The sequence below is a fragment of the Pseudonaja textilis genome, chromosome 1 (assembly GCF_049901715.1).
Source record: "Pseudonaja textilis isolate UNSWEBS1 chromosome 1, rPseTex1.2, whole genome shotgun sequence".
Taxonomy (NCBI): domain Eukaryota; kingdom Metazoa; phylum Chordata; class Lepidosauria; order Squamata; family Elapidae; genus Pseudonaja; species Pseudonaja textilis.
Genome location: NC_141990.1, coordinates 157065969 through 157084266, shown reverse-complemented (window position 1 = coordinate 157084266; position 18298 = coordinate 157065969). Strand labels below are relative to the sequence as shown.

General features: G+C 34.2%; 2 protein-coding genes across 21 annotated transcripts in view; one reads left to right on the top strand and one right to left on the bottom strand.

Annotated features, from left to right (window-relative positions):
• The window catches only part of RUNX2 (RUNX family transcription factor 2), a 248287-nt gene that overhangs the window by 207206 nt on the left and 22783 nt on the right, over window positions 1-18298 (bottom strand). The window lies entirely within an intron of this gene.
• SUPT3H (SPT3 homolog, SAGA and STAGA complex component) overlaps window positions 2822-18298 on the top strand; it is a 253432-nt gene continuing 237955 nt past the window's right edge. For 6 of the 12 annotated variants that reach the window (XM_026707835.2, XM_026707836.2, XM_087919392.1 and 3 more), the window contains exons 1-2: window positions 2822-2899; window positions 6714-6814. In XM_026707835.2, coding sequence (XP_026563620.1) covers window positions 6714-6814 — 101 coding nt within the window. In that variant the 5' untranslated portion in view covers window positions 2822-2899. Of the gene's footprint in view, window positions 3108-4266; window positions 4358-6713; window positions 6815-18298 lie in introns of those variants that run through there. The other 6 variants (XM_087919399.1, XM_087919400.1, XM_087919394.1 and 3 more) reach the window with 3 other exon arrangements.

The following is an 18298-nucleotide window of genomic DNA, read 5'->3' as shown; positions in this document are numbered from 1 at the left end:
GGCATTGTGTCAATATATATTTAAGCATTACTGCATAACAAATAATGAACATTTGTTTTTACTAATGTTATTTGCAAACTGTGAGTTTCCTTGATGATTTCTTTTTACTCTGACTTTGAACATCAGGAACCTAGAACAGCAATTCAACCCTTAATAAAGGACCAAGAAGAAACAGAATCATTGGAGAAAATTATTGAATATCCATTGATAAGCGTAGCACAGGGATGTCAAATTTGATTTCTTTGAGGGCCAGATTAGCATTGTAGTTCTCCACAGGCCGGCCTGGGGGTGGGGGTGGGGAGGCAGGACGAACACCTCCTGCAGTACTCTGCTGGCCAAAACAGGGCACAGGGGGCATGTTCAGCCCCCAGTGCCCCATTTTCAGGCTGGATGGCCTCCTGTAGCACTTTGCTGGCATAGTGGGCCATGTGGGGGCCGCAATACCTTTTATAGCATTACTATATTCTTTTACTCCACTTTTATATCAACAACTGATAGTGCAAAAATGTAACCCCACTAATGAAATTCTGTGATGAGGACTTAGAGACATTAATTATCAATTGCAAACCATTTTATCCTTCCTGAGAGTTTTTCTCATTCATACTATTTGCATATTGTATATTCCTCCACAAGCTTGCATAAACAATGCATTACAAACTCTGGCTGACCGGATTATGTGGGCTGAAGAGAGATTCCCAGACTCACTCCTCGTTGTGTTAGGAGATTTCAACAGTGCTAATTTAAGCTAAGAGCTACCAAGATACTTTCAGTATGTCAACTGTCTTACTAGAGGCAAGAATATTTCAGACCACTGCTGCACAACATTAAGATGTTTATTGGCCTTTATCATGAGTAGCCGTGGGACACTGTTCATTGTATGATTTACCCTGTACCTGTTCATAGACAAAAGCACGTGGTCCCCCATGCCCCGTTTTGGCTGGCAAAGTGCTGCAAACCATCCAGACTAAAAACACTCCCCCCATTTTGGCCGCTAGAGGCAACTTGGGCTATTTCTAGGCGGCTCCGTGGGCCAGATTCAGCCCACCAGCCTTGAGTCTGACACCTCTGGTGTACCATATAAGTAGCTAGGATATTATTTATGACTGTGCAGTTCAAAAATGATTCTCCATTGAAGTGCTTCAGACCTTGCATGAGGAGAGGATTTATTTGCTATTGATCAAAATAGCTTTTTTGAGGTTTTCATCAGATTAATTCTTAAAGCAGACAAAACTTTTTTTTTTTACAAAAGTCTAAAAAGAGGCTACTTTAATGAAAAAGAAATAATCTGCTGACACAAGGTCTAAGTTCTAAAAAAATTCAAAGCATTTATAGTCCAAATAACTTAAGTTTAAAAAGTTTTTTTTAAATAAAAAACGGTTTAATTTTAATATGGTAAATTTTTTAAAGAAGTGAATTGGACAGAAATGCAACTCTTTCCTAGGATGAGTTTTATTACTATCATATGTCTATTTGATGTTACTTCCAAGCTGACAAAGTTCATATAAATTAATATTCTCAACTTTGAACAAAAGCATTATTATAACCACATAAATTGTGGATACGTAAAGTACCTCTGCCAAACGTCATTCTATTTAAACATAACGCTGTTAACATTATTCCCTGTAAACATGGATTTATAAACCTGTTTGGGCTAGGAAGTTAATCAGGATTTGGCCTTTGTAATAATGAAAAATCACTTTTAAATTTTTGCCAAAGAAACTGCAGCACAGAAATATGTCTACAAAGTCATTCGGAAAGATTAACTGGAATGCAGTAGTACTAAAAGCAGTGTAGCACTTATGTTCTGTATCAAACTAGCATGGATTCATATGAACTTTTTAGAAGTTTATTTTCATAAATATGATTTTGTTAAGTATAGAGAAGATTAAATTCTAGACGCCATCAAATTTAGATTAACTCTACAGTTTCAAAATGCTATTTTGAATTGGAGTTGAAACTATGAGGTGTCCAAAACTACATATTAAATTGCTGAGTGTGCTAACTTTCATATAGAGAGCTATGAATAAAACTTTATATGCAATGTTTTATTTCCCTTTGAAGTATATTTTGTGAACAGACTTCAGAAGAATCCCCAAAATATCAAATAGATTTAACTAGAACTTTATAATTATAATAGTGTTAATAAAATATTATCTTCATCTAACTGTTCAAGTATAAAGCATGTTGAAATAATCTCTTATTCCATCTGAACATCTGAATTCACTTTGCAGGATATGGCATGCAGCTGCATTTAGATTCAAAGCAAGAGCAACTGCAGTACATTGACCCATTGAATATTACAGTAGGTTTTGAGTTTCATGTTAGTCGGATTTATTGGAGAAAATTGATTTGAGTGCTTCTGCTTTTGCCAGAGTTTTTTAATGTTCGGAAGAAAGGAAATAAGACATGCATAGGATGTGACTTTGATGTGCAACAAGTTAATTATCTAAACCGTCTAACAAATCTTGGCTGGGGGAAGTAATTATTTTTAACGGTACAGGGTGGTCTGATGAAATGTTTTCCGCATCTCAATAAAACACTTCATATTCTTCGCAGTTTGGGAATGAAACTTCCCACACTCGGGCCACGTTATCTTGGCAAGTGATGAAAACTTGGACCAAAACGGAAGCGAAATTTTCCCTGCTTTGTTGTAGTACATGAACTCCCCTTGGTTTTGGGCAATAATGAAATCGCTGGTCAACGAAATACAAAAGCGTGTTCAGGGAAAAGCCGAGGCGAACTTCCTTCTCAACCGAAAGCGCGCCTCCTGGCGTGGCCAGTTTGTCGGCCTGGTCCACGAATCAGAGGCGACGCGTCTTTCGCCGCGACTCGCGCAGGAAGCGCCGCCATGGCTCTTCCCGGCCGCTGAGACGCCGCTACTGCCGAAAGGGCTGCTCAGGTACAGTGAGGGGAGCCTCGGCCCGCCCAGGCGGCCGCGTACGCGGAGGCGGGGATATAACGGAGCCTCCCCCCCGCAAGACCCGGGGAAAGTCCCGAAGGGGCCCGCGCTTCCTTTCGGAACAAGACAGAGCAAATCCTGGTCTGCCCGGACCCTTTTAGATTGAGAAACGCCGGGATAGCGGAGTCCCTGGTTTATAAACGAAAAGGTGGAATTAAACGCCGAATAAGCATGCATGACAGTGAACATGTGGCTCTCCTGGGCCGGGAAAAGTCACGTGCGGGCCGCGGGTCTGTGCCAATTTGTTAACCAGCTTGCTGGCTTGGAACAGCGGGGTGGAAAGTGTCTGTCCTGCAGCCCACCGCCCTCCGCTTTGCCGCGCCGCTGGCTCAGGCGGCCACGTGGGGCTTATGGGTGGCGGTGTCTTCTTGCTTACAGCCTCCCAGCTGGGGTAGCGATGGCTTCTGTATTTCAACTACTCTTTTTTTCCTGTTCTCGGCCCCCAAAATGGAGCTGAGAAACGCCAGCATTTCCAAAAAGCAAACCTAAAGACTGAAAGGGAGGGCTTTTCTTCTCAAGACAGAAAGAAATCTTAAAATTTGCCTTCTTACTAGAACAGGTGAAGCTAATCCTCTCCTGAAGGTTCCATCTGGAGGACCGAGAAGGTCAAGATCTCCGAGATAACCCAGCTGTTTTTTATTTTTAAAACAAAGCGTTGAGATAATTCTAGCCCCATTCACAAGGGGCTTGTGCAGTTTCTGACTCGGCCATCCCTCCATCTTATCCCTGCATATTTGGAGAAGTGTGCAGCTGCTTTGTTCCTGCCTTAAATTGAGTGAAGGACTATAGAAGAAAGTTTTCTTTTAATACTGTTTCAGCCATAGTAGTATCTACGCTAATTCAAGATTAGAGATTTGTATGGGAAATTTGTTTTCCTGTTATTCAATTCTATGGCAAGTGGTTAGAAGGGGTAGAAATCAGCAAAATGAATTTTGGTAGAGAGAATGGAAAGTCCTACACTGGATAGAAAGCATCACAGGCTTGAGTAGAGAATGTACTGTGGCGAAAAATCCATGCTCAGCTGTATGTGCAAAAAAAATGGTTGCCTTGGATTCCAAGATGAATATAAATTAGCATCATGAAGTTCTAAAATGGGAAATGCATACAGATAGTTCTTGAGTTACAACTGTAATATTTTAAAACAGTTTTGTGGCAATTCAGTTGCTTAGCACTTTGATCACTAAGCTGAGGACTATTACCTAGATTGACAAAATGTTTTTGTGAATAATTGTTTTATAGCCCCCTTTGGTAATCTGACCAATATCTAAAATATTGCATCCTATTCTGGGCATCATATTTTAGGAAGACAAGAGAAAACTGGAGCATAACCATGAAAAAGCAGACAAGATGATAAGAGGCTTGAAAAGAAAAACATGAAGGAATGCTTGGAGGTGTTTGGTATGTTTAGTCTCGAGAGAAGATGACTGGGGAAACATGATAGAGGTCTTCAAGTGAGCTTTTAGAAGTTGTTCCAGAAGATGGGATAAGAAACAATAGGTGTAAATTACAAGGAAGTTGGTTTTAGTTGAATGTTAGGTTTAATCTTACTCATGGTAAGAATTCAGCAGTGACACAGACTGCTATCAAGAAATGCTGGACTATTCTTTCTGGCGGTATTAGAGATACTGTAGTAGTAAATTTCCAAACTAAATATGGACTTGGATTAGATGATTTTCAAAGTTCTTTCCAACCTTGCAATTTGTGATACCCTGATATTACATGAAAAACAGTTGAATCATCAGCACCTTTAAAGTGGCTGAAGTTTCAAGTTTTACCCTTAATTTGGAATAACTCTTTGAGAATGTTTGTCTTACCTAGTTTGAACATGGAAAGTGCAGAATGACTTGGAAAAGAGCATTTCTGAGGTGCTATTAATGGAAGTTTGTGTTGTAGTCTTATACCTGTGTAGTAATATAGATAGCTTTGAATGGCCAGTTAAGCCTCCAAAGTCCAAGGTGTTCATTTTAAAATGATTACCCATCCTCTGAATGAACACCTTGGACTTTGGAGACTTAATTGGCCATTCAAAGCAATCTAGGAAGGGAGTTCAAACTTGTTAGGGATGCATTGAGGATAACGTAATGGTGCCATGTCACAGGCATTTAAAATTGAACAAAAATATTGTGGTGAATACTGACATCTATCAGCCTGGGAAGGGGATATAGGAATTAGAACCTTTCTTCCGCCCTCCCTCCCTCCTTCCCTCCCTCCCTCCCCCCTCTCTAAAAACCAATGGAGGCAAGGAAAAAAGTGTGTGAAATTGATTGCTATGACGCTTGAAGATGACAGCTTTCAGGAAGAAACCTCAGGATTACCCTTTCTGATTTTATATGGAGGGGGGGGGGGTTATAGATAGATATAGGTAGATATAGATTAAAGATATAGATATATGGATATATACACATACACATATAAACATACATATATACACACATATAAAGAATATACTTAGAGTAGGATATAATTTGAAAATGTATTTTCTGAAACAGTTCAGAGAGACAGAAATAAATTTATAATGTAGTTGTACTCCTAGATGTTTTCTAAGGAAACCCCAAATTATAAAGACAATAACAATTTTTTTAAGAGTTCTTATACACACACTGAAAATAATCCATATTCTCATATGAGAATCTGTCTCTGTTTGTCTGTCTGTCTATCTATCTATCTATCTATCTATCTATCTATCTATCTATCTATCTATCTACAGTATCTACCAATATTCTTATGAAATTTTGGTGATTGATTAATTGAGCCTGAGCTATCTAATATACTCTTTGATATATCTTGTTACCATGAGGTTTTACTTTTGGATTCAGATATGCAAATTCTGTAAAGTTTTACAGATTGATTTGTAGGATTTTGTTTTACTTTTATTTAGTACTAAGTATAATTTGTTTTTATGAATTCTGTCAAAAAGTGAAAGTAGAAAAACGTGAGGCTGAAAAAAGATTATTTTTTTAAGGGATCCACTCAGTAGCAATACCTCTTCAGGATCAAAAAGAAGAGTGAAAAAATATTATAAGGGACCAAGAAAAGCTCTGTGCTTATTCAAAATGTATAGCAATTCCTTTGAATCATTTTTGAAGATTGCAGAGTCCTAATGTCTGTGTATTTGCCACCAGGTAAATAATGTTTAAAGGGTCATCTCTTAAGCTCCATAAACTGATCCCACTGAAAATCCCAATTCAGCTCTGATATCTCATATTGGAAGGACTCAGAAAATTGTTACTGATTAATATTCACTTCAGATATTTGGACTAGAAACAATTCAGAATTCCAAAGTGCAGAAAAAATGCATTTTATAAATATATTTTTTAAGTTAATAACGCATGTATTTACATTTAATACTTAATTGAATATGTTATCTAATATTGATGTCAAAAAGGGATAAAAATTTAAGGCCGGTTGAATTATATCAGAATCAATAATTACTGTACAATGATATAGCTAATATAATTCAACTTACATATTAATATTACATATTAAATATTGACTTATTTTAGGTTAGCACTAGAAAAAATATTAGATGTTTATGTAGGATGTTGGTCAAAATAAAGCCTGAATTGAAGTCACATTAATATTTATTAGTATGAATTATTTTTGCCTGCCTGTTTGATAAAAATGTGTCCTGAAAATTTTATACATGTTGAAGAAAGTATTGCAAATTTTTGGTTGGAACACAGTTAGATTTGAAGGTTTGTGGGGTTAATTTGCTATATATTTCATGTGTTGTCCTTGTCTGCTATTTACTTAGATGAGCAGTACTGGATCTAGTCCAATGTCAGCTGTTCCATCTAGCAGTGGAAGAGGGACTGGGAGATCAACAAACTTTATTCTAGAATTGCAAAGTATGATGTGAGTATAATTTGGTTTCTACATCTCACAATATCTATGGCCAGGCAATAGTTAAAGAAAGGTTTGATTAATATGTATTAATGATCTGATGTTGTAAAGGGTAAAATGTGTTCCAAGATTGAATAAACTAGTAAGGATGTCCCTTGACTTTGAATGGTAAACAAAGCAATGCATATAAAATGCTATGTATATTTATAATAGCTTTACAATTTTCTACTTTTGTTTATGATTAACAATAAAATAATTGTGACTTCCGGTGGCGCTTCCTTTGTGGACGGACTGAAGACCGCAAATATGCGCGGTTTCTATCCATCTTCTCCCATTGGAGGGCTCCGAATGGGGCCAGAATCACCTTGTTGGTGTGGTGAAGAAGGGGGAGACTGCCAGCTGGGTTGAGAGGAGCTGCATCTCCCCTCCCTGGTTAGGCATACTCCCTCCGAAGATGGGCTGGAACGGTGATCAAATATGGCACCCTGAAGAAGGAGAGCTAACTTGGATAAAGATTGTGCTAGAGCAGTGAAGAAGAGGACAGTGTGAAGACTGGGCTAACCAGGTGCAACATTTGGATACAAAGGTACCCCAGAATTAAGATATTAAAGACATTTTTAAGGAAGACAGTAAAAGCAGCGACCAGAAAAACTGTGTGTGTGTTGGGGGGGAATTGACAGCTGAAAGTGGCTTTGAACTTTGAAAGGATAAACTCGAGGAAGCCAGAAGAAAATACTTGTTTAAATTGGATAAAAATATGATTGTGGCACTAAATAGGCATAACTAAAAGCTGAACTTGAATATGTCCAAAAAAACCCAAAACCCAACAGTAACTGATAATTGGATTTATTTGATTTTTGAAATTTAAAAGCCCTGAACAGAAAAGAAAGTGGGACAAAAAAGGTGGAATTTGGACATAAGAGAGAACGCCACCTAATGGTAAAGGAGAAATTTTAGTGACTCTTTAAAAAAGAAAAAACGCTTAGATCTTTCAAAAGTGGAACTTGATACAAAATAAGAGAAACTTTGTTACAATAAAATAGAAATCCTAAAAAATGAAAAGTGAAAACACAAAGTATTAAAATAAAAAAAAGCATGAAGAAATTACTCTGGGACTGTTTGGTGATTTTGGCATAAATTTAAACTTATGGATATTGGACTATGATGAATTCGGAAAAAACTTAAAGAGGAATTATTAGAAGCTAATCGTTGAAAATAAATATCAAAGATGCTGGTGGAATTAAATTACTGGACAATTGGTCTGGATTTAAAGACTAAAAAAAGAGAAAGAAAATATAAAAGGAGTGTTTAAAAATGGCAGAACTTTTCTTGGAACTAAAAATGGAATTAAGAAACATGAAAGAAATATTACATGAAAGAGATGAGTCATGCTGTCTTGCCTTACAATCATTAGATCTGGTGATTCTGGAGTATGAAGGGGAGGAGCTGATCAAAGAAGAGGCCAGCTTCAATGAACAATTAGAGCAATGAACATTAAAGCGAAGGGGGAAAAGAATGGGAATTAAAACTTGGAGATTTTAGGAGGCAATGAAAAAGGGTAATGTTTTGAAAGCCAAACAAAGTAAAGGGAAACAGCAGAAAAGGGAATTACAGAACAAAATTTTAAAGAGGGAGGGGGATAAAAATTGGAGTAAGAAATGGAAGGAAAAAAATGAAAGGAAAAAGAAGTATTAAGAGAAAGGACCAGGAAATAAAGAGATATGGAAATTGAACAAAAAGGAAAAGAAATTGTGTAGTTAAGAGACATAGAGATAATGGTTAGATAAGGATTAAGAAAGGGGATTCTGCAAGGTAACGTGGTGTAATATAAATGCATTTGAAGTAATAAATTATTTAGAAGATAGAAAAATATAGATTTTTAAAATGAAAAGATTGGAACTGATGTCCTCTTGTTACTAGACTACTTGTTTTTTGTTAAATTATACACAGAGATAAATGGAATAATGTGAAAAAGAGAAACTATAATAAGTATACTAAATATGTCTAATTAAGAATATAGTTAAAATGAATCATGCGGATTGTTATAAAAAGATTAACATGTTTTAATTGAATAGATTAATTTATTTGAAATTACACATGCTTTTTCAAAAGGGGTTGCCAATAGATCCTGTGAGCCATCTCCATTCCATGATACTTTTATGCCTTTTAATCCAAAGCCGTGCACCACCCTAGTATAGGTCTGCAATCATGTGAAGAAAAACAATTGGAATTCACAAAATACCACTGGATGTTCTTTGCTGGAATGTACAGCAATTAAAAACCAACCATCTGGATTTACCCTTAAAATATCTGTGAACTGAGTCCCCAATCTTTATTTGGATATCATAGTAGTACATTTTGTTTTTTGTTCTTTTGTAATACTTTGTGTCTTTCCTCTGACCCAGCAATGATACAAATAGTATGTTTTGGTATTTGGCCTGGGAGGAAATAAAACAACATTTCTTGGATTTGGAAATCAAAGGGCATGAATATGGAAATTATGGATAAGCAGCTGAGAAGCATATCTTTTATATAATTGCAGACTTCCTGATTAAGCACTTTTGAAAGTATATATCCAATTCCTGTTAATACATGACTTCTACAGAAATAGAACATGTAGACATCTTCATATTCTTTTAAGATTCTAAAAGTTATTCAAACAAATAAACCTGATTCTAAAATAATTTTATCAACTGTTTCATTAGCTTCATTGAAACTTATGGAATTCTTTTAGTAAATTTATTTATTTCTACTCTGTTTCTTAAAAGAAGTCTTTAGCAGAAATAAAATTTCATGATAAGAATAGACTATGAGCAAATTTAAAATTGTTTTCCTTGGCTTCTGATTTGTAACATTGACCCCCAATTGTTCTAGGATTCCTCAGGGCTTAAACAACAACAATGTAATATATACTCCTATCTTAAAGCATATTTATTTGTACAAAAGGATATTATTCAATGAAATCAGTCTTTAAAGATTCAGAAATGGTTTTGTCATAAAAAGATAATAATTGAATTTGCACACAGACATACTGCTAGTCCATTTTAGGTATGGTGCTTGATACTACTTAAGTCCTACAGTTAGTCTGCTAGATACAGCAGGACTGCCTAATGACTTTAAAATAATTAAATATTTTAGAAACTTATCCCCAAGGTGGCAGTATCTTGTTAAAAAAACATCAGAAATGATTAATCAGGATTGATAGCTGTTCTTAATGATCTCAGAAGCAGTTTTGGAAAAGATCTAATGGGGATTATGAAAAAAAGAAAGATTTTCTGATGATTCTCCACATACGATATTTGCTCTATGATCTAAAATATAAATTGAGGAATGGAAAAATACAGAAAAATTCCAATTTTCCTACTGTTATGCTCATGTTAACATATAATTTATGTCAAGACATGAATATGTACACTGAGTACATTTCCTTCATCTCCTGTAAAGAATAAAGCTACAGTACAAATTAATAAAAAAATAATAAACATAACTAAAATTAGCAGACTGGAAATTGTAAATGTAATGGTTTTGACTCCAGAGAGGCTCATTTCAATTATTTAGTCTTTCCATTATGAGAAATGTATTGAAGCTCATAATATATTGGACTATGTACAGCATAAAACTGATACATTCTATGTAGAGAAGGATGATTTTATACACCCACTCCTTATATATGTGGCAGTAGCTCTTCAATTAAGAGACTGAGAAAGGCTTTTAAGCAGGAAAATGTCATTGCCTACATACTGTATATGTTGGCATTTTTGCATTTGGGGAATGAAAATTACCTTGAGTGTGTTCAGGTGAAGGCAGTGACTAATGAGACAAAGAGAAGCAGGATAGGAAATCTCTAAGATACTAGTATTTAACTATATTGCAAACTATTATCTGTATTAATAAACTGTGTTTTGTCAGTATTGCAAAATATACTGTATCAGTAGCAATTAGAAATAATTCATATTTTGAAAATTTATTCTTCACTCAAGATAATTATTTTTTCTTTAAAGCACTTATATTGTATATTTTGAGATCTGTATGCTAAGAAATGTCAAGTAACATTAAATAAAAGACCTTTCAAAACATAGGACTTTAGTTTCATAGTCTTTCTTGGGAAATGAAACCAAAAGAAGTAATAATATCCAGAAAGAAATATTAACTACTGCCATAACAGTGTTAAATGCAAAATAATGTTCAGACATGAGCCCATTATTATGCTTATACATTCAAAATGTCATAGGAGCTGAAAGAAAAATGGAAGCTTACATTAAGTGAAAACAGTGCAAGCTTACAGCAGATCAACACAGCAGAAGTGTGTCTATAATAAACACTTGCATAATTTTAAATGTTTGCTTATAGTCTTACTTTGGGGAATGAAAATCAGTATTCTGTATAACTTTTTGTATTTTTAGTTCTGCTTTGGTATTGTTCATTGTTTTAATGAAAAGACTAAACTTATTTATGTTTGGTATTGTACTTTGAACATGCTAGTATAATATATCATTCAAGATAATTCTTTAAGGTACTTTTAATATAAAAAACATTAAATAAAACTGTGAAGATTCCTCAGTAATTCATTCTTTTGTCTGTTTTCTGTGGATGGTAGTTGGGGGGGAATAGTGGCTCAGCATTTTTAAAGTTTGATCTCATCAGTTTTCTAAGAAAGGAATGGCACATTATTTGTGGAATCCTATTGTACTTAAATCAAATTATGATTAGTTTGACCACCTTTTATTTTACTGGCTTCAAGTTAGTGTTGACTACTGGCAACTGCTTGGACATTTTAAATCTCTGCAGTTTTCTTGGCAAGATTTTTCTGAAAGTGTTTTGCCATTGGTTCTTTCCTTGGGTTGAGAGAGAGAGAGAAAGATTGGCCAAAAATTACCCAGTTGGCTTTGTGCCTGAGGCAGGATTAGAAATCACAGTCACTTGATTTCTAGTTTGGTGCCTTAATTACTACACCAAACTGACCAACTTTTACTTATTAAGAAAAGAGAAACTTAAAATCAGGTGATTGTATGTTTAAAGTTAGTATAAAATATCCCAGTTAGATCAAAGTTTTTGCCTTCTAAATAGAGAAAAGTGAATGCTGTATTATGGAATGCATTTTTCCTGAAGGTGCAAAATATATTTCATCTTTAAGGTTATGTAGTAGTAGCCCAACCCTGTTCTAGCCACTAGTGGTCTGTGTTCTAGCCTAAATGTGACCTTGTGTTTTTTCCCTAGTACTTCCTTTATTTTATTTCAATGTCCAAATGTGTTTATTATTATTGTCATATCCATCACTCTAGAGAGTTGACTTTGGTTGATGTTGGAAGGAAATTGTAATAATGATCTTGTCTGTGAAAAGGCTGGCAGATCAAGCTGTAATTTGAGGTTACACAGGATTTTGCTATTCCATTTCATGATAGAATTTCTGAATTTAAACATTTCATTGAGTATAAAAATAGCTTATTTATTGTGTTGGACTTCCAGTTTGAATCTTTAAAACTTCTGTTATGAAGTACTTGTCATGAGTCCTCCACCCCCCAAATCAAAGATATTATCAAACTAGATAAGGATGTTCCTATTTGCTGTACATTGTATACTATTCTGAGGCAATACCCTAAGTAGTCACATTAGGAATAAGTTTTGTTAGAAAGGATACACAGTGTTCTACTATCTAGTAGCTCTACATTTCATTGTATTAGCTCAGTAATCTCTTAAACAGAGAGCAAGTTTGGTGTAGTGGTTACTGGGAGACTCTGAGTTCTAGTCATGTCTTAGGCACAAAGCCAGCTGGGTGACTTTGGGCCAGTCACTTTCTCTCAGCCCTAGGAAAAAGGCAAGAGCTAACCATTTCCGAAATCTTGCCAAGAAAATTGCAAGGTCTAGTCTAGGCATTTATTAGGAATCAACACTGACTCAAAGGTACACACAAACAAAATCTTAAAGGACCTATAAAAGTTGTCCAATATTAATAGCCCTTGATTGCAGATCAGAGATGGCATAAAAAAGTGGAAAGTACAAGAAATTTAGTGGGCTCTTGGCTTTTGCTCTTAGACATTGCCCTTTATTAGATCTTGATTGAAAAGCAGTATGTGTGCTTTCCTATATCTGAGATTGAGTTGTCCATATATACTGCTGCTTTCTGTTTGTTATTGCTGTGATTGTCCTCCTTGGTGCTTGGTAGAACAGAGATACTAGAATCTCACAGGGTATTCTACCTTCCCTGCGTTCACTGGCTGTAGTGTAGATTCCCCTATCCTCCTTTCCTTTCCCAAACACTAATGGAAGAAAATAAAATGTTGCTGGTATTTACATCTGGTGATTGTTGTTAACATCTTGCAAAGTGGGAGTCAATTGAGAAACTAAAGCAATTCCTATTCTTATTCAGCTTTGTATTCTAAACAGGCCTCGTCATCTGTAATAAGCTGCAGTAGAACGGATGTCTATATAATGAGCCTCATGTGTCTGTCTTAATAAACAAATTATGCAAGGATCTTTTGTTCACTATTTTAAAAGATGTGCATGAATGCGAAGCAGTATCACTTATATCCCCTGCCTAAATATAAATAGAATAGGCATATATTTCTTTGTTAAATAAAGCCCAATGCCATTTAAATATGTGTTAAGGGAGGAAGATGTTATGATTTCCTAATATCATTAGTCTTGCCTTTGTGTTTTTGCTATTCAAAAACCATTTTTTTTCATACTAATCTGAATTTCCTGCATGGAGTGTCTAATAAAGCAGAGCTCCTGATTATGTAGATCATTTTTATTTATTTGTTTATGTATATCCCACATTTACTTTTTACAGATAAGATGGTAAACATAGCCGTTTTTCGCCTCCTAATTTCCCCACAAGAACAATCCTGTGGGCTGAGAGAGAATGCCTTTTTCAGAGCTGATGGTCTGAACCAACATTTTTATTAATTCTTTCCAGCTAAACTAGTAAACTTTATTCATACTAGTTTTTTTCAGAGACGTAGCAAAGCATAACACAACCAAGGTTTCCCAGTACCTTAGGTGATTGGACATATTTGGAGTTTTGAGATAATTTTATGAGTGATTTCACAAATGGCTTCTTTGATGCCAATTCCAAAACCCTAACCCATTGCCTAGAAGGCAAACTGGAAAAGATGGTCCCCAATATTCCTTCAGCATCCTGGATATTTCATACCATCACCAGTTTAGCGTTCACTTTTATGGGAACATTCTCTTGGATAACACAGCTTAACTTTATTTCGATATCGTAATTGACAGGAAAAACATGTTGATTTTCATCTTTATAACAGTGACAGAAGTGTAGACCAAGTCATCAACAAAACACTACAACAAATACTGAAACTTTTCCATATAATAACAACAGAATATTTAAAAAGACGAGTTTCTTCTTTTTTTATACACAAAAAAATTAAGGCTAGCCAATCTTTTCCCACTGTCTAATTTTTCTGGGCTAAGCTGATGTTTTTGTAATGACTGTCAGGGACCTTTTAAAAGCTGTTTTTGTACTGGTCTATAGTATGAGCCTAGAGACAGTGGTAATAGTAAACATTATGAAAGGGTTTTTATTTCCTACTTAATCTTCTAAGTTTTACCTAACAATATATTAGCAGTTTGCCAATTGCCTGTTGATTTTGTTAGATGAGTTTTAAAAAAGGCTAGTTGGTGCCTGAGAGATATCATGCATCAGTTTGAAAAGTACATTAGTCTTTAATGAGTAAAGGTAGTCCTCCACTTAACAACTATTTATTTATTGTCTGGTCAAAGTTACAATGAGACTGAAAAAGTGACTTACAAATATTGGTCCTCATGCTTACAACATTTGCAGCATCCCCACAGTATTAAGCAAATTGAACTGAATCTAGGATTCAGATTAACTACCTGTGATAATGTCTGGAATTAAAATGTGTACCTGTTTTCTATTACATCATTTGCTTTACCCACTTTTGTTTTGCAAATTTTTGATAATGATAGTGGAGAAAGTTTTGTTTACTGTAGGTTCTTCCTGACTGCAGAACATTTATTTAATAAATAAAAAAATAAAATAAAAGACCATAAGAAGCAGATTAGACACTACATAGTTATTAAAAAAATAGAGTTAATTTCTTAAGAGCTGCTTATTGCATTTGGTGTCTATTAATTTCATATATTAATTGTGTAGAAGTTTGTCCTGAAAAAAGCCGATAGTAAAAATGGCGGGGGGAGGTGAGAATAATAACTAATATAGACTGTAGGGCAAGCAAAGAAAAATGAGTGGGTAATTGAGGAATTGGAGTCTGAGATTTTCAGTTAAACTATACCAGATGCTTATACAAAGGAAGCAAGACACATACTTGTCCATTGTGGGGGAGGGTGTTACTAAAATAATTTTTTCTCCAATCAGTTTAAGCTGTAGTTTTACTATCTTACAGGGTCCCAAAATTGTTATATTCTGGAAAACATTACACATATTAATTTGAATCTGGACATCCATATTATTTGGAAGGAACTAGAAACTGATGGCTCAACTATGGGAATTAGTCTCTGCTATTCTTACTGCTAAAAACCTTCTCGTTGAAAGATAAATACATGGCCCCAGTTACTTATGTTACTTGCATCTTGAAGATATAGTTTATTGTTGGATTAATTGTCAAATTCAAAACATGTTATTTGGGTCATTGGCCAACTTTATGTACCGTCAGAAGAATCATTGTAATGAAATATGGAGATCCTTTATTGAAATTACTGTATAAAATTTTCATACATAATGGTATGTACATGTATGAAAGTACTTTTATATATGTGTCTGTGGGTATTTTTTTCTTGTCAGTTAAATAATTAAAAAAGCAGCTTAATACAAATTTTAACACTAAAAAAACAAAACAAGTATAGGTTTCCCCGCTTTACTGCTTTGAGTATGACACCTCAATGATTTTTTTTAGTGTTAAAATTTATATTAATCTAGAATTTATAAAAAGAATGTGTAATGGAAAGGGAATATGACAGACTAAAGAACCAACTAAATTAATAAGTTAACATAGACTATTAAAAGCAAGGAGAGACATTGGTAACTTTTATTATTATTATTATTATTATTATTATTATTATTATTATTATTATTATTATTATCATTATCATTATTATCATTATTATTATTACTATTAGGCAAACACATATTGTTTATCTTTATTATTAAAATAATTATTAAAGGATTATATTTGAAATAATTGAAATGAAACAAAAAGATGTTTTGATTGAGATTAATGAAAAAGGCTAGAATTAATGTGTTTCTTTCTCTCCTTACTGAAAATTTGGAATGGAAAAGGTGATAATAGAATTAAGTATGCATATATGAATGTATAATTGCTGTCATATTTGTATGTAAAGGTGATGACCTGGAAATATGTTGTCCACTAAAAAGAGATTTTTGTTTTTAATGTGAAAAACTGAATAAAAATTGTTAAAAAAGAAGAAAAAAAGAAGCAGTAGCTAAAAAAACCAAGAAAAAACTGTAGCCTGTGAAATTATCTGTTTCCACTTTTTCATTTGCAGTCCTGGTAGGGTAGCAAAACAGATAATTTGTTGCCCTCCTTTCTTGACTACATCAGACTTCCCTGTAATTTTGTATCTGCATGGATGAATAGATTCAGGACTGCATAATATAACGCGTTTTTTCCAATTGGTAAATATGGAAGTTGTGTTAGAGCTATTTGTGATTGCTTATTATTAGAACTTTGACTTGCCAGTGTTTGCAAAAAGTCAATACCAGCCTTTGCTAGACTCTACATTTTTATCCTTTTTAATATATTTCATAATACGTAACTCAAGGTGGCGAACATACTTAATATTCCTGCCTCCTGTTTTCTCTGTCAAGTAGGTTGTTTGTCCATATTATACTATATTTAATATTATCATTTATTTATTTTATTTAACTTCTTATACAGTAGGATCCTTGGTGTACTGTTAATTGGAAGTAGCACCTCTTAAGCTCTTGCTTTCATGGCATAATATACATTGCTATAATTTTCTGTTCTTTATTTCTTCCATTAATGGTTTCTCAATAACATGACATTACTGTATTTTTTCTCCTGATTTATGCTAGGATAACTATAATTGACATGAATGGATTTCCCAACCCAGAAAGGACAGGATTGCCTTTTTAAAAGTGTATTATTTTTATTATTTGATTCATAGTTTTCCAGTCTTTCACTTTTTAAAAGCCAGGTAGCAATATATTAAATAATATTTGTTTTGGCACAAACATAATCTCTTCCCAATAGTGGTTAAATTTTTGGACCTCAGGATCAGATTCTATTCACCCATGAAGTTTACTGAGCTAATTACTTTTTCTTACCCTAAACTTCCCACATAATTATTTTGAATGTAAATGAAATAGGAAGGGGAATTGAATAGTATGTTGAGCTTTCTAAAAGCCAAAACAGGATTTAAGTGGGAATTATGTGGCAAATCACAATTACTGAATGCATTGCTATAATAGATGACATAACAGTAACTTTGTTCTATTTCCCTGTAAGAGAAAACTAGACACAAGAAGTAGAATTAGATAGTACATGTCAGTCTATTTCAAGTGAAATTCGGCACAATTTTAATAATTTAAATAGTTAAATTTAACCATTCATATGTAAGGAATCAAAGTAGTTAACAGTTTGCAAACTCCTAATTTTCAGTTTCTGTGTTGACCCTTTTGATCAGAGGGATTTGTTGGCCTTCTAATTCTAAAAATAGATTTCAGTAAAAGAAAACAGTATTTTTCTTTGTGTTGACTCCATGACCTTTAAGAGCCACATGAGACTTAAATAACTATTTTGCTGTATTATTGTACTATTAACAAATGTCCTATTCTGTTCACCTGATTTATGACTCAAAAGTCATTGATAAAATATTTAGTGTCTTATAAAACAAAACTCAGTTGCTAAATATTCCTGTAACCATAACCATAAAAGTCATAATTTATGTGTACTTTTGTTGTGCTAACTGTAGAGTATGTGTTTAACAGAACTTGTGTCTTTGTACTAATGAGTAATTGTCTGGCTTTGGTTTTGGAGTGCAACACATTAGTTTTAAATAACTCAATACTCAGTTAACTATTCTAATAAAAGCCAAAGTTGTATTGCCTTATCTAATGGACTTCACAGGAGGATGATCATTTTTTTCACCCATTTTCCAGATAGAAATAGAAGCCGAGGCACAGTAGTATAATAAAGTCTTTCATTAAGGATATGACCAAATTGATACAGTCATATAGTAGTAACAAATCCTTAATATAAGTGTGGCATTTTGTGACTGTTACAGTGCAGAAGGGTGTGGGTCTGAAGATGAGGAAAATATAGATGAATAGGCTATGATTCCTACTCTAGCAGCAGTGTTTGTAACTGCATTATTATACTGATGTATCAATGATCTTATGCTGTAAATTGACTTAGTGCATGAGTCAACATGGTTTGGTTTAATGTAGTTGTTGCCTTCCAGTGTCTTTATTCTTACACATATAGATCACTTTCAGTGGGATATTCTGTGCAT